The sequence below is a fragment of the Dipodomys merriami genome, unplaced genomic scaffold (assembly GCF_024711535.1).
Source record: "Dipodomys merriami isolate MVZ:Mamm:240054 unplaced genomic scaffold, mDipMer1.0.p SCAF_332, whole genome shotgun sequence".
Lineage (NCBI taxonomy): Eukaryota > Metazoa > Chordata > Mammalia > Rodentia > Heteromyidae > Dipodomys > Dipodomys merriami.
In genome coordinates, this window is record NW_027204849.1 from 943,669 (window position 1) to 960,394 (window position 16,726).

The 16,726-nt window shown below is 47.7% G+C and overlaps 2 protein-coding genes across 7 annotated transcripts in view; one reads left to right on the top strand and one right to left on the bottom strand.

Annotated features, from left to right (window-relative positions):
- LOC138803080 (membrane-associated guanylate kinase, WW and PDZ domain-containing protein 3) overlaps positions 1-9,746 on the top strand; it is a 154,666-nt gene extending 144,920 nt beyond the window's left edge. Inside the window, exons 19-22 of one of the 2 annotated variants that reach the window (XM_069986908.1) lie at positions 67-210; positions 5,582-5,720; positions 6,411-6,501; positions 7,022-7,107. In XM_069986908.1, the coding sequence (XP_069843009.1) occupies positions 67-210; positions 5,582-5,720; positions 6,411-6,460 (333 nt within the window). In that variant the 3' untranslated portion in view covers positions 6,461-6,501; positions 7,022-7,107. Of the gene's footprint in view, positions 1-66; positions 211-5,581; positions 5,721-6,410; positions 6,502-7,021 lie in introns of both variants that reach the window. The other variant, XM_069986907.1, reaches the window with a different exon arrangement.
- Positions 9,747-10,320: 574 nt separating this feature from the next.
- LOC138803081 (protein PHTF1) overlaps positions 10,321-16,726 on the bottom strand; it is a 31,368-nt gene continuing 24,962 nt past the window's right edge. For 2 of the 5 annotated variants that reach the window (XM_069986910.1, XM_069986909.1), the window contains 7 exons: positions 16,259-16,531; positions 15,395-15,526; positions 15,128-15,214; positions 13,573-13,728; positions 12,474-12,569; positions 11,086-11,211; positions 10,321-10,702 (listed from right to left, as the gene is read on the bottom strand). In XM_069986910.1, coding sequence (XP_069843011.1) covers positions 10,682-10,702; positions 11,086-11,211; positions 12,474-12,569; positions 13,573-13,728; positions 15,128-15,214; positions 15,395-15,526; positions 16,259-16,531 — 891 coding nt within the window. In that variant the 3' untranslated portion in view covers positions 10,321-10,681. The remainder of the gene's footprint in view (positions 10,703-11,085; positions 11,212-12,473; positions 12,570-13,572; positions 13,729-15,127; positions 15,215-15,394; positions 15,527-16,258; positions 16,532-16,726) is intronic. The other 3 variants (XM_069986913.1, XM_069986912.1, XM_069986914.1) reach the window with 3 other exon arrangements.

Consider the following 16,726-nt stretch of genomic DNA (forward strand, 5'->3'; position numbering starts at 1 on the left):
GCTGTCCTTCACGGTGTAGACAGAACAGTACTTGAGAACTGCCTCCTCTTCACCTCTCTCTTCCAGAGCCTCGGCTGCTGCCCCGTGGAACTGGAGCGAGGCCCTCGGGGCTTTGGCTTCAGCCTCCGAGGCGGGAAGGAGTACAACATGGGGCTATTCATCCTCCGCCTTGCTGAGGACGGGCCTGCCATCAGAGACGGCAGGATTCACGTGAGTGGACTGCAGGCATCTGAAAATAAATGGTTTAAAGTGAATGGAAGCCTGAATCTAGGAGCAGGATTCTCCCTTCCGTAAAACCTAAACCACCTGTCTTCCCAGTAGTTTCGTGGCTCCCTCCTGCACGCAGTACCAGGACAGCCTCACACAGAAAGCACTTTCTTCCTTGATAAGAAAAATTCATTTCCATTTCATTAAAGTCTTGAGAAAAATAAAACAAAAAAGAATCTTCAGTTCCTTCCAAGAGTAATAGGTGTGTCCATCCTGGCTGCCTGTTGGGCTTACAGTGGAAAGACTCAGGCTCAAGCCTGTGAGCCACTCCCCCACTCCACCTTTTTTTTTTTTTTAATCTCCAAAATGGAGTCATTTTGTGCATTTTTTAAGAAATTATCTTTCAGTAGTTGTACAGAGAGTTGCTGGTTAACAAAACATGAGTACAATGCATCTTCAACATTCACCCACCCCTTCCCTCTTCTCAATTTTGTAGGATACACATTGAATTATTGGCCACATCCCCCTCTTCTTTTCCTTTCTTTATAAATGGTACAATGTCATTCTTACTTATGGATGAGTAAAATCCCATTGTGCATATACCGGATTTTCTTGATCCATTTGTCCATTGAGAGGCTTCTGGGCTGATTCCATATCTTAACTACGGTGAATAGTGTTGCAATGAACATGCTTTACTGTAGCCTGGTTTGCGTCTTTTGGAGTGAATGGAATAGTTCTATGTTTAATTTTTTGAGGAGCCTCCACACTGCTTTCTGGAATGGGGGGAACAAGCTTACACTTGAACCACAGCTCCACTTATAGATTCTTTGGTGCTTAACTGGAGATGAGTCTTATGGACTTTCCTGCATGAGCTGGCTTTGAACTACGATCCTCAGATCTCAGCCTCCTGAGTAGCTATATAAGCATGAGCTGCTGGCACCTGGCAAGGATTTTAAATTCTCTCTATATTCGTGATATTAGGCCACTGTCTAATGTGTAGCTGGCAAAAACCTCCTGTTGTTGTTTTTGACAATCGTGGGGCTTGAACTCTGGGCCTGGGCACTGTCCCTCAGCTCTTCAGCTCAAAGCAAGTACTCTACCGCTTGAGCCACAGCACTACTTCCATGAGACTCTTATCTCCAATAAACCACCAGAAACTGAAGTGGTGCTGTGGCTCAAGTGGTAGAGCGCTCACCTTGAGCTGAAGAGCTGAGGGACAGCCCCCAGGCCCAGAGTTCAATCCCCCATGACCGACCAACAACAACAACAAATTCTCATAACCTTTCACCGGGTGCCAGTGGCTCAGAGGCCTGTAATCCTAGCTACTCAGGATCTGAGGATCGCAGTTCAAAGCCAGCCTGGGCAGGAAAGTCCATGAAACTCTTATCTCCAATAAACCACCAGAAAACCGGAAGTGGTGCCGTGGCTCAAGTGGTAGAGTGCTCGCCTTGAGCTGAAGAGCACAGGGACAGCGCCCAAGCCCCACGACTGACCAAAAAAAAAAAAAAAAAAAAGACTTTCCTGCCCGGGCTGGTTTTGAACCATGATCCTCAGATCTCAGCCTCCTGAGGAGCTAGGTAATGATAGGTATGAGCCACCGGCACCTGGCAAAACCTCCCATTTTGTAGGTTGTCTTAACTTGTTGGCTATGTCCTTTACCATGCAGAAACTTTTGAGTTTGATGTAGTCTCCAAAATGAGATTTGATAAATATCAAGTCTTTTCTTTGGTTTGCTGTACTCTTAGATCTTTTCTGTGCCAAGGAGCCCTCACTCCTTCCTATGATGGTTTCATGGTTTCCATTGAACTGATGCCCCAGCCAGGTGATAGATGTCCAGTTTCAGTTTTCTGCCTGTGGGTATCCACTTTTCCCGGAACCATTTGTTAAACAGGCTGTTTTTCTAATGGCCTATAGTTTTACTTTCCTTATCCAATATTAGATGGATGGCTATCCGTGGGTTTATTCTGGTTCCTCTCTTCTCTTCAATTGGTCCTCAGACCTGTTTCTGTGCCACTACCAAGCTACTGTCATTACTATAGCTCTGTGGTAGAGTGTAAAGTTTGGTAGTGTTATATCTACAGCACTGCTTTCCCTGCTTTTACAATTTGGGGCATTTTATGATTCCATGTGAATTTTTGGATTGTTTTCTCTATCTCACTGAAAAAATGATGCTGGGATTTTAATAGAGATGTGTGTTAGGCAATATTGCCATTTTCATATTAATTCTGCCAGTCAGGAGCATGGAAGGTCTTTTCACTTCTTATGTCTTATATTTCCTTTTCTTTTTACAGTTTTCACAACAACAAAAAAAAATTAAAATACATGCAAAAAAACTGTAGGCTTCACTTTACAAAATAGTTAACTCACTGATAACCAGGTGGGCTGTACATAAAGGCAGGATGTTCTAGACAGGCTCCTCAGTCACTAGGGAAGAGGCTTTCTTCTCTCTAGCTTGTGAGGATGCCTGGGTGTGTGGAGGATGGGGAGCTAGGGACGTGTGGGTGGCTGCACTCACTCCTCACCCACTCTACTTACAAACATGTCGCTTACAAAGTTTTGTGCCTGGTCTTAAAAGAGCTGGGAAGATACCATCCTTCCTCAAAATGACCTGGCATCCATGTTAGAAGAGGGCGAGTAGAGACAATGTCCCAAAAGGATTGGTGATTGAGAAGACTGGGGTCTGGGGTTGAATAGACACTGGAGTAGAAAACCCTCCACACCTCAGAACTCTACACACACACGCACACACACGCACACGCACACACACACCAGCGTGGCAGGCACATGGCACTTGAGTTGGGGTGGGATAGTCAGTGTGGTTGCATGTGCTGCTCACAGGCCAGGCCGGGAGACCTTAGAGAGCAGTGGACCAGCCAGAGCTCTGAGGCCTACAGTGAGTGAAGCAGAAACAGTCAAGCAGATGGGGCAGACAGGAACGTGGATCTCATAGCCAGATAGAGCTGGGCAGCGGCAGCACCATTGGAGCCCTTAGTGGAGAAGACGGGTGCATCTGCCTTCTCTTTTCACCCTCCTGCTTCTCCTCTCTCCACTACCATTTCTCTGTTCTTTCTTCTCTGCCATCTTTACCTCATCTTATTTTTTAATGCAAAACTGAACTTGAGTGCTCATTCTCAATTTGTCAAAAGATGTTTTCCCCATTGTATTCTTACTACATTTTTAGTTTTTAGACTAAAACGTCAGTGTTGTGCAGTCCAGAACCCCCGTACCCAAACCTGAGGGCTTATCTTAAAACCAATTCTAAAGTTAAACAAAACTGACACCTGGTGGTAAATCTGTTCAACTACAGCTTGATTTGCATTTTATTTTTATTTATTTTTTGCCAGACCTGGGACTTGAACTGAGCTGCTTTTGCTCAAGGCTAACACTATCATCTTGAGTCACAGCGCCACTTCCAGTTTTTTCTGTGTATGTGGTACTGAGGAATTGAACTCTGGGCTTCATGCATGCTAGGCAAGCACTCTACCACTGAGCCACACTCCCAGCCCTGCATTTTTTCTTTTAGACCAAAATAAAAATGGTATAGGGCTAGGAATGTTTCTAAAATGAACAAAATACTTCGATTATGTTTAGAAGAAAACACTCAAAGCATGTTCTACTGTCAAATACTGTCACTTTTCTCCAGCCTGCTAGTGTTGTCATATTTCCGTTGGTGTTTAAGTTCTTTTCATTCATTTGCCTCGGTCTGTTTGCTGTTGCCATAACTGAATGAGTACCTGAAGCTGGACTGTGTCAGGAGATGTACATCCTACACATAGGGATGCTCACTGCCTGTGGCAGGGTTTCCTTGCAGAATCCTGGGGCTGTGCAAGTCAAAGAGCTCCCTCTGTAATGAGCCAGCCAGCCACCCCTGAAGTCCCATCTCCAAAGACTGTTTTAGTTGTGCTGCCTGGTAACAGGTAGTCTCCTGGCCTTGTCTCCGAGGGCCTCCTACCTCCATTTCAAGACCGGAGCACGTCGCCCTACATCTGCACTGAGACACTGTTTTCTCTTTCATAGAGCATGTGAAAATTGTGCATTGTATACAGTGTGGCGTATTGTATACAGTGCTAGTAATACATTTGACAGCACTCATCTGTGGCTGGTGGGCAGTCATTGGGACTCAGTTCAGTCTCCCAGTCACCCCAGGAGTTAGGTGCTAGTATATCCCCATTTAACTGTGAAGAAAGCAGGCCCAGAGATTGAAAAAGGAGCAGAGCCAGGAAATTATAGTAAGCTCTTTAAAACACCCGCACTATTTGCTTTTGCGAATTGCAGTCATCTTCCATTATTCTGTTCTTGTTTGAGGCCGATACCCTTCAGCTGCATGTCACCATGAGGTAGATTTTAATTTTTACTAACATAAATTGTACAAAGAACATTGTAATACTCAACAACATACGTTTTGATCAAACTCAGCGCCTCTTTCATTACTTTTTCCCTCTTCCCAGTCCTTGTCAAGTCTTTTGATGTGTTTCCTTGTTTTCATGTACTCTGGCAACATCCACCCCTCACTGAGTCCTTCTCCATCTCCTCCCCAGTCTCCCTTTCACACTTGTCATTATTTGTAAGTCTGAATTACACATATAAGTGAGAAATGCAATATTGTGTCTTCAAACTCAGAAAGTATGGGCATGCATGTGTGGTGGTCCTGGAACTTAAACCTGGGCGCTGTCCCTGAGCTTTTTTGCTCAGGACTAGTGCTCTACCACTTCAGCCAGAGCTCCATTTCTGGCTTTTTGGTGGTTAATTGGAGATGAATCTCTCAGACTTTGAAATGCGATCCTCAGATCTCAGCCTCCTAAGTAGCTACAGTTGTGAGCGTCTGGTGTCCAGCTAATAATTAGTTTTAGACAAGTTCTGCTATTGACCTATTCCCCAAGTTTCATTTTTGTAGAATGTGAGACTAAATCTTCCGCCCAGCTGGGTGTCTAGACAGAGACAGCACCGAGTGGGACTGGGGTCCAAGCCTGTCTCTAGACTTCAGTACAGCACCTCTGGTTCAAAGGCACACTGCAGAAATTGGTGTTGTTTGGTTTGTAGAAACCTCACCTCTTCTACTGCTTCACTTTTCATAGAAAACCTCTGCTTTCTTTTCTGAGGTGCCAGGGGTAGAGCCAAAGGCCTTTCTTTTGCACCTGCCATGAAAAACTTAGAATTGGACTCATGATTCCAGTATCGTCAGATAACTGACTTGTTAGCCATATAAAAGCTTCCCACAAAGGATCTCTGTGGGGTAAATAAGGCATACTTTATCCCTTCCTAATGTTCCGCCTTGTCTCTGGTGGACATGGGCATGCAGCACGTTGAGGTGAGACTGCTTCTGTGTGGGAACTCGAGGGGGGCAGCTGCACGTGACTGTTTCTGTCCTTTCTAGGTCGGTGACCAGATTGTGGAAATCAATGGGGAACCCACACAAGGCATCACCCACACTCGAGCCATCGAGCTCATACAGGCTGGAGGAAATAAAGTGCTTCTTCTCCTGAGGCCAGGATCCGGCCTGATTCCTGACCATGGTGAGCGGGGCTGTGCAGCACTGAGATGTGCTAGGGTTGGCGGGGGACAGTCTATAGCCAACTCAAAGGCAGGCGCCACCAACACCAGGCAGCTGCTGTGTATAACTCAACAAGGGGCTTCCAGCGGCTATCTATTAAAACGGCATTTCATGTAAAAGTATCTGCCTGTAAGACAGGCAAGCAATTCAAATGCCGCAGTAAACTGGTAGGAATCTCCCAGCTTCTCTGTTCCATGGCTAGTTACACAGTACCAAAAAAGTTTATTTCCTTACAATAAGACCAGTTTGCCTCTTAATGACAAGTTTTCATAAGAAATTCAGGAATCCCTGTTACTTGTAAAAGCAGGCTGCTCTAGCCCTAGAGGCACAGAGCTGGACCAGAGACCAGGTCTGTACTCCTGCACCAACTCCAGCTTCCTTGGCTTCGTAGTGTAGTTTGGACTGTCTTTTGAGTGCATCACGCTAGAAGTGAAAGGCAAGCCTGTAGTCCCTTGGCATTGGTCCTGTCTGCCCCAGCCCAGGCCTTCTAGGGCAAGTGTGGACATGACTTCCTGCCATCCCATCCCCTTCCAGCTTGTGATTCTGTTTTGCCTTCTGCCGTCTGCTTGAGAGCCATGCATTCCGGGGACATCTTTGCTCACCACGCTCATTGTTTCCACATAGTCCTAGGCTTTTTCTCTTCCTCCTTCAGGTTTGGCTCCTTCCGGTCTGTGCTCCTACGTGAAACCTGAGCAACATTAAGGCTTTCAGGGCTTTTCTTGGTCTTTCCTTAAAAAGACTTGGTAAATTTGCATGTCTTATAAATCATTTCCTCCTTTTGTTTTCTTGTTAATTAAAAATGATGCCTTTATATGCATCTGTTTCTACCTTCTCACTTCTCAAGTCTCCTTTGGCATTGAATTTGGCCAGCATAGCTCAAGAAAAATGCTTACAAATATTCATGGAAGTTGTTCATATTTATTAATGATTTTGACATATCTCTTAAGGATATATCCATTGGTAATACCCTAGTTGTAAACCTTGTGAACAAGATAGTTTAGTCCAATTTTATTATCATTTCTTATAACTTTCTGCTTTGGCTCTACAAATAATTCACAGATCACACATTACTTAGCTCATTAATTATACATAATTATAAAATGAAGTGTTTACATATGTCAGCAATTTATCAGCACATGTTCTCCAGTGTCTGCCCATGTCTGCTTCACAGAGAGATATGTAAACATGCATCCGTTCAGTTTAAGGGGCTTGTGCCCGGTTCTGCTTCCAAATGTAACACTGTCACCCTGGACCCTTCTGTAGGTGACGGGGACACGAGTAGCCCTCCGTCTCTCAGTGTGATCTACGAGGAGCAGCCTCCGTGCCCCTCCTCTCCACACACCGCTCCCGCATGTGGAGAGGCAGAGCTGAAGGACGCCGGCCCCGAGAAGAAAAGCACTTCACATGAGCACCAGCCGGAACTAATGCATCAGCCTCCTCTCCAGAAAACTGTGAACAGGAGAGGTCCACACCACGGTGACAAGAAGTATCTCCTAAAGGTAGAAGACGGTGGAATGCCACGAGGCAGATCTGCAAGTCCCAAAAAGTCAGCTAACCAACATCCAGAGGAGCATCTGGGGAAGAGTCCCAGTCCTCAGAAAGATGGCCTCAAAGGGAGACCCAGAGACGGCTCACTCAGCCCTAGGAAAGGGGAGAGTAAAGGCCAGGTGGGCGCCAGGGCGGCCTCTGGACAGGGCCACGGCCATGGCAGGAAAAGCAGGGCGCGCTCCTCCAGCCCCAAGAAGCCGCACGAACTGTCAGGTGCTGGAACCAAATCCCTAGATGTGAGCAGGGCTGGTGACAGGGCAGAACAGCTCTCTGCTGCAAGAGAGAAAGCTGGTGCCAGCAGGAAAGATCTGAAGCCAAGTCCACTGGGGACAAACAGAGCCAGGTCTCCAGAGAGTAAGAGCAAGAGAATAGAGGCCAAGTCGGCCAAAAAGACCTTGAGCACTGCTAGTGGGGCAGAGCCTGAAGAGGGAACGGAAGGGCAGGCAGCCTCTAGAGAAAGGAGTTCCAGTAGAGAGAAGCCAGGAGGGAGCCTCCAAACTTTAGAGGAGAGGACGGCGCTCAGTCAGGACACTCAGAGAGGGAGAGAGGCAGCGGTGGCCGACCAGGGCCAGGAGGGCACTCGGAAAATGCCCATAACCCCAGGGCCCTGGAAGGTGCCAGGCGCTAACAGAGCCACAGGGGCTGCAGGTGTGGCTGAGAAGCAGCCGTGACCCAAGTCGTTATCTTCTCACAAAAAAGCATTTCCAAAAGCAGTTTTCCACAAGTTAGAATACCCGAGCACATTTTAATTTGAGCATCCACTTGGGCCGCACGCAGGACCTTTGGCACTGCTCAGCGCCTCCCCCGGGCAGCCTCGCCAGACAGCGTGGTGACACGTTCTAGTCTGTGGTTACCACCAGTGCTGTTTTTGTGCCATGTCACCTGCTGCCCGTGTCTGTTCTGTGCTCAGTGGTGAAGTTGGGGTGGTGCAATAGCATGTTGCATGTTCACAGTCCTCAAGAAGAGGTGTGACCCATCATTAACGATGACAGCTGCCTCTTCTAACAGGTGCAGATGGTACCCCAGTTTAAAACAGAACCCCAAAGCCCTATTTTAAAGGAAAGCAATGTCCTGTTAGGGCTTTTTTGTTTTCAGTAGGACAGATGGGGCGTTAGGACTTACGTCTTTGCAGGCCATGGTGTTCCAACCTCTGCCAGCCTCAGTCACTGTGAAGCCACAGGACGCAACGAGTGCTCACCATGTCTGGACAATTGGTCGTTCTACTAAACACGTAAGCTTTACTGCATATATGAAGAGCCAAAATAGGGCGCAAAAAGTGTGCAGCAATTATGAAACCAGCCAGACTACACACAGCTTGCTGGCTGAAGAGAAAGCCAGCCATCTGGGCAGAGTCTGGGCCAGCCAGGCCTTGATCCTCAGCTGCTCAAACACAAGAGGAAGACAGAGTGTCTGCTCAGCTCACATGCCTTCCCAGATCCTTTCCCACTGCTGTGTTGGAAGTGGATAGTCTCCAGCCCCGCTGCCGGGCCGGATTCCATCCCTGCGGCGGCACTCCCCCTGTACACATGCAGGCATCCCAGGGCAACTGGTCCAGGGGCTCGAAGGTGTGTTGTCACCCTGGGTTTGTGCTGTTGTGAGAACTGTGTCCCGTCCTTCCCTCAAGTCTGCCTGTGAAACCCCATGTAGCACCCACCTGTAGCTGGCACACATGTCCCAAAGTGAGGCTCACTACTCACTGAATAGAGCGAAACCAAGAGGCTTGATAAATGCTGACTTTAGTTCTCTATAGCCCACAATTAGTGACGTGGGTCGTACCTTTCTTCTTAACCGTGATGTGGCTTGTCATAATGCAGCTCTTATCTCTGCATAGCCTAGCCCTGTGCAGGTAGACGCCACTCCAGCTGCAGCGCAGACATGGATGTCCTGGTGTAAATGTTTATATATGTACAGTATCTTTATATATATATATATATATATATATATGCATATATATATGTACACTGAAGTTCTGATTAGAGAAAGATCTGTAAATTGCTCGTTATTTTTTATATAGATATTAAAAAATCCATTGCCTGTATTTCCTTGACTCCTCTCCTTTTAAAGCTGCAGCTGAGTCGTCAAGGAGCTGAGCCTCCAAGTGACAAACATTCAAAACCCTGGCTTGTCAGGGAGGTTCTGGTCCTGTGACTTCACCTGCAGAGCTAGACTTTTACTGTTACACCTATTTCTCACCATCCACTGTAGAGGAAATAATTTTGTTAAATCATTTGCCTTCTTGCACTGTCAAGAGAAGCTGGTCTCACTGGAAATCTAGAGTGTGTGCAGGCATCAGGTCACAGGCCCTCACATTATTCTTAAAACTTTAAGCTTTGAGAATGAAGTGCTGTGGAGTGACTCTCATTTAATACTTTGTATGTACTTTGTATGAACCAGGCCTAGGCCTGTTTCAAGACCTGGCTAATTTCTATTCAAGGAAAAGATAAATTCCTATCATGACATGTGCTCACACCTGTCTGTCAGGTGGTAAGGCCCTGAGTTCAAACCCAGGACCGGGTGGGGATGGAGGGGTGAAAAGATAAACCTAGTGGGCATCAGTGGCCCACACCTGGCTGAGATCTGAGGGTTGCAGTTCAAAAGCCAGCCTGGACAGGAAAGTCCATGAGACTCTTACCTTCAATTAACCACCAGAAAACCAGAAGTGGCACTGTGGTTCAAGTGGTAGAGCACTGGCCGCCCTGCCCCACGACCAACCAAAAAAAAAAACAAAACCAATCCCTGGTTTCCCAGGCCTGCCCACATTGGAGAAGTACAGCAAACAGTCTGTTGTGGCCACTTCCTCCCTGGCAGATGCCATGGCCGAGGCCCTCCCTACAGAGCCCTGAGCACTGACACGGCTGCACCCATGTGACTCTGCAGAGCCCAGGCCCTGCCAGCGTGCGCGTGATACATAGCCAGTGCCATTTGGGGCTAATTCAAATTTCTCCTCAAATAAGAGATTCACAATTTAGATATTTTTCTTGCTTTTAATCACAAAATAAGCCTGGAAACGGAAATTATCCAGTAGTTTTCTTTTATTTGGATTCAACCTAAAATAGCTTGATCTCCCTTTAATAGAGAAATGCCCGATTCCATAGACTATCATAAAAAAGTACCGAGTGTACATCTTTCCAATACGATACTTGCTTTGAACTTTAGGCATCAACCATAGCTACCCAAAAGGCTTTCCAGTAAGTACAACTCAGTTCTCAAGTGCCTGGAATGGCTGTCTTAGCCTGGAACACGTTGTTACTGACCGTGTCTGTCATCTGCTGACCACACATGGCTAAAGGCGAAGAGGTACACAGGTGGCAGGGCCGAGAGCAGCCGTCTCTCAGTGGACTAACGGACGCCATGCAGGGGGTCCGGGGACAGGACTCAGGACTTAATTTTCCACAGCTAAGAAAGAAAACATCAACAAAGTTAGTTCTAAAGCTAACAGGTTAGTTCTAAAACTAATAGTCTCATGACTTCAGAGAAAAACTATCAACTACCCCAGCCACAGATTAGGAAAAAAAGCATCTTTTGCAGGATCAAAAATGACTGTGCAGCTTGACCATGGGTTCTCATGCCTACCTGAGATCATGGTAACATCTTCCAGCCTGTGCTACTAAAGTGACATGAATTCACACCTCATCAACGGTGCTAAGTGCTCTACACGTGTGGATGAGGAGAGCTGAGCTGAGAAGCAGAGCATCAGCAGACATTCACACCCGAGCCTCCTGATGCACGCGCACACCCGCACACACAAGGACAGGAAGGCCGTGGCGGCAGGCACTCACTCTTATATTAAACCCCAGAAGATCACTTATGACTCCTGAGACGGCAGAGAGGATAACTACTCTCGTGATGTTGTAGATCAGGGGGTTCATGGTCAGCCCGTAGAGTCTAAATGGGGTGTCCAGCTCCTACAAAGCAAGAGCTAGCATGAGATACACGCAGAGACATGCTCTGCACACCTGCCTTTCCAAGATCACCTGCAGAGTCCGTGAGGCACTGGAGTGAACCACACATTTTAGATGGATTCGGTATCATTTTGTGGTTGGTACCGGTGGTCAAGGGGCTTGAACTCTGGGCCAGGGAGCTGTCCCTCAGCTCTTCAGCTCAAGGCGAGCGCTCTACCACTTGAGCCACATTGTGACTTCCAGTTTTCTGGTGGTTCATTGAAGGTAAGAGTCTCACAGACTTTCCTGGCCAGGCTGTCTTTGAACCACAATCTTCAGATCTGAGCCTCCTGAGCAGCTAGGATTACAGGTGTGAGCCACTGGCACCCCACTTTAATTTTTAACATTGTGATACACTTTGCCAATCATCAAATCTGAGCAGGAAGATAATTTCTCCTTACCTGTCACTAACCCAAACCATCAGGCTGGCATTTGACATCTATTCATTCTGGTATTTACTGTCACCATGGTCTCAGAGTTCTAAGAGGTGAAGCCCTGATTTGCTGACTTGAGGGGATGATTTTAGTTCATCATCTTTCTTGTGCAAAGAACTACATGAACACAGCTGACACTAGGGCCTCTGCCTTGGCGACCACACCTCCTTCCAGAGGTCGGGCAGAAAGCAGGCCCAGGCCTTGAGAAGTTGCCAGGTGGTGCTGGCCACCGTGCAGTGTCCTCAGTGCTACCACCGACAGCAGCACCCACGACGGGGCAGCACCGGGGCGCAGGGCACATCTGGTCTGCTGACTGACCGGCATAGGTTGCTTCACATGGAAAAATCTCATGACCTCTAGCTCCTGGATGGGCAGGGACACGCCCTCCTGGTCACCTCAGAGACCAGGCCACTCTGTTCTCAGCCTTGCTTCTTGTCTCTGGCCTTGCCATGGTCTCCACCGGTGAACCCCAAGCTCCAGGGCCTCCTGTCTAGACCACCCATCCCTGGCGTTTCCTCAGAAAAGCTGACATCTTAGGCAGCAGTGGCTTACACCTATCCTCCCAGCTACTCAGGGCCATGGTGCCAGCCAGCCATGCAGACAAGAAAGTCAGCGAGACTCCTACCTCCAATTAAAGCACTGAAAAGGCTCGGTGTGTCCTTGGCTTAAGTGGTAAAGCACCAGCTTTGAGCAAAAAGTCTGAGGGACAGTGCCCAGCCCTGAGTTCAAGCCTTAGGACCAGCACCAAAGAAAAAAGAAGCTGAGACAAGTATGTCATTGGGTGTTACTTACTTTTAGCAATTTGGTGGAGAGCTTTAGTACATTGTTTACAAGAGTGAGCTGGTCTTTTTTATTTGGCTTTTTTTCCATCTTAAGATATAAATTAATCTAGGAAAGGAATAAAGATTAAAGTTAAGTTTCATAGCAAAACAAAATATATACAGGGCTAGGGCACGGCTCAGTGGTAGAGTGTCGGCCTAACACGCAGGGGGCCAGGAGTTCAAGCCCACATATCATCAAAAACACCTTTTTAAAGTTTCAAACAACTACTTCTACAGAGAGCACATACCATGTATACTAGCCCCCAAGCTCTGACAGAGTAAACCTTAGCAAAGGTAATTACCAAACCATCAACAAATTCACATTTTTATAGTAATTACAAATACAACAAAATCAACATGTAAATTCCTTAAGTTAAAAAACTCTTGTTTGTCTCACCCCCCAAATAACCTAAACATATGTGGAAAGAAAACAGTTTAACTTCCTTATTTTTCCCTAATAAGAATTCTCCACTCTATTTGGAAAAGGGTGGAGGAATAATGATTCTAAATGTTTTTAGCTTGGGTTTATTTGTAATCAAAAATAAAGGGGACTGGGAATGTAGAATGCTCACCTAGCACGCATGAAGCCCTGGGTTTGACTCCTCAGTACCACATACACAGAAAAGGCTGGAAGTGGCGCTGTGGGTCAAGTGGTAGAGCGCTAGCCTTGAGCAAAAGAAGCTCAGGGACAGTGCCCAGGCCCTGAGTTCAAGCCCCAGGACTGGCAAAAAATAATAAACATAAAAAGATAAAACTGTTTTGTGCTCCTCTGTGTTTACAAGGTATTATTATACTGAAAAACAAGTCTTTTCCAAGTCCTGGGTGCGGTCTTGTGGCTGGTGCGGCAGAGTCTGGAAGGCTCTCTGGGTGGTGACAGGTCCTCTAGAGGCCTGAATCTATCCTGGCCACAATGCCAGGCTAGAAGCGTGCTGTCACAGGCAGAAAACCAGGTCTCTTCATCCCTCCGATCCTGACTCCCTGGACCTGGAGCAGGCGTGAGGCCCTGATGAGTGTGCTTAGAGCAGGGGCAGCATGACCCAGTGGCGATGCCCCTCCCCCCCATGCCCTACCTGCTCCGTGAGCAGTATGGAGACGTTGCTGTATTTCTTGTTGGTTTCAGACCCCAGTGAGGCCAAGCGCAGTAAGAACAGCAGCAGGGCTGTTTCCCAGACCAGCAACTCCCAGTTGTAAGCGTCGTTCAGGAAGGTTTTATGCCCTTGGAGGACCTACAGAGAACCCAATAAATGCTCAGTTCTAAATCTGCCTTCAGTCACATGATGGATTCCTTACCAAATTTAAAAGAACGCTTTCAGATGCAAAGCCGAAGAGTTTCAGTGCTCATAAAGTATTATCTTTAATCTGTAGCACTTTTCCTTTTCCATGGGGGTAACCCATGGGGACACACAGATACTGCAGGAGGAGAAGACACAGATACCGCAGGAGGTGAGGAGGGGCACAGCCATCTCTGGCTGCTGTGACCAGCCCCCTCCCTGGGGCACAGGACCACAGTTCCCTGCCAAGTGCACCAGCGAGCCCACATCCCACCCCCACCCCACCCCACAGGCCCTCCACTCCCAGCGCTGCAGCACCCTAGGAATCAGCTCTTCACTCCATGTCAGATCGAACATCACTAACATCAAACAAAAGCTAAAACTGATTGAGTGCCTCTTTTCCTTCAAGTTTCCTGTTAGTTGTTTTTTAAAATTTGTTGACTTAAGAGTAAAAAGGCATGGTGACTCATGCCTAGAATCCTTACTACTCAGGAGGCTGAGATTCTGAGGAGGATGATTCAAAGCCTACCGGTGCAGACTCTGCAAGACTTATCTCCATTTAGCCAGCAAAATGTCAGAAACAACAACAACCAAAAAAAAACACACACACAAAAAAAATGTCAGAAACAGAGCTGTGGCTCAAGACGTAGAATGCCAGAAGCTTAGGGGCAGCCGGCAGGACCTGAGTTCAAGCCCTACAACTGGCACAAACAAACAAAAAATCACTGTTCACAGCTATCAGAACACAGTAGCTTTCTTTTTTTCTTCTTCTGTTGGTCGTGGGGCTTGAATTCCAGACCTGGTCTGCTGTCCCTGAGCTCTTTGTGCTCAAGGCTAGTGCTCTACCACTTTGAGTCTCATGAGACCTTCTTGCCGTGGCTGGTTTTGAACTATGATCCTCAGGTCTCAGCCTCTTGAGGAGCTAGGATTATAGGCATGACCCACCAGTGCCTAGATCACAGTAGCTTTTCTATCAATCAAAAATTCAAAAATGGGGCGGGAAGGTGGCTCAGTGCTAGAGTGCTCGCCTCACATGCATGAAGCCCTGGGTTCCTCAGTACTACATACACAGGAAAGCCAGAAGTGGCACTGTGATTTAAGTGGTAGAGCGTTAGCCTTGAGCAAAAGAAGCCTAGGGACGGTGCCCAGGCCCTGAGTTCAAGTCCCAGGACTAACAATAAAAATAAAAAATTATAACTACAGTTAAAATGACCTTGAATTGAATCCTCATTTTAAAGTCATATTCACACCCATACTGTTAGAAAAATTAACCAGCATCCGAAAATAGCAAAAGAAGCGTGGACACATTCAAAGCCACACAGCTAAGCGCACGGTGGGCTGTGGGCACTCTTACCTGGGCACAGCAGATGAAGGCAATAGAGAGCGTCAGCAGGAAGACGGAAGACACCACAACATCCACAGAGCGCTGCGGGCCTCGCCTCTGTGGGGCAGACAACCGCACCATTCACACTCAAGCCAGCGCCAGCGTTCCAAGAACGTCAGGCAACACTTCCACACACTCCAATACCCACCACTCGGCATCCATCCCAGGCTGACCTCCACAGCCCAGGGGCCTCTGCCCAGCACACCACGAGCACTGGTGTCCCCGGAGAAGACTGACCTTCAGGAAGGAACGCAGCGAGAGCCAGATCTTGATATTCTCCACCTTTTTAAGTCTGAAATGAGGTATTTCATATTTTCTAGCTTTCCTGGCTGAAGTAATATGGCTGAAGAGTTTTGCAAATAAAAATCTCTACAGGAGGTGAAATAAAAAAAATCGCAAGGTGAAACATTCAGGCGTCTCTGCGAGTCCACACAGCCATCAGCGCTGCTCTTCACATATTTACTTCAAGTGTTAAAATGGGTGAATTCGTTTTTGAGGTCCCCGAGAGTGGGCAGTGCGGAAGTGTGAAATGTCCTTCACGCCTACCACCTGGCTTGGCGAGCACACTGCACGGAAACACAGGGCATGAGCTGGACTGTGTGAGGAATGGTGGCTGGGGACTCTGAATCCTCAATTCCCACCATCTTTTTTTTTTTTTTGGGGGGGGGTAGTCGGTCGTGGGTCTTGGCGCTGTCCCTCAGCTCATCAGCTCAAGGCTAGCGCTCTTCCACTAGAGCCACAGCGCCACTTATGGTTTTCTGGTGGCTAATTGAAGAGTCTCACGGAAATTCCTACCCAGGCTGGCTTTGAACCATGATCCTCAGATCTCAGCCTCCTGAGTAGCTGGGATGACAGGTGTGTGCCACCCGCGCCCTGCAACTCCCACCATCTTTTACAAAAACATCATCACTCTGTGGGGTGGGGGGGAGGAGGGGCGGGGAGGGGGGTCCTAATGGTCTAATGCCCAACAGCAGCCAGCCCGCCTGGCGGCAGCCATGTCCCACACAATAAACAGGCAATAACAGGAATTAAACCCTCACAAACCAAAATCAAGAGACCCAAAACAAGTATGTGAAATATCATTGCTTCTCATCCACTAACCTGCTTGTACGTTCTCTCCGCCACACACATCATGAAGAAAAACATCCAAGTAAGACACAGTCTTTCAAAAAAATTAATAAGAGACAGAATGATAACAGGCATGACGGGCGGTGCCCCGCAGAAGAGCGCCAGGACCTCCTCAGCCGAGATGGACCTGATCTGCTCCAGGCTCTTCTCGTGGAAAAGGCGGTATAGAAACGGGAACAGGGTCAGCCCCGCGGTGACGGCGTTCCCCAGCATCTGGTAGCCCCCACCTTGCTGGCACGCATTCACCTGCAGACGGATGGGGCCCCAGCATTACTGCCGCCAATGGAGGTGGCACCAACGCTATTTCAATATGCAGGCTGGCTGGGGAGCCCTGGCCTCCATCCCCAGCACCACAGGGACAGGAAGATGAGCAGAAACTCGCAACTCGTCACAAGCGAGGGCCAAAGAGACAAGGAAGCTTTAGAGAGCAGAAATCCTGTT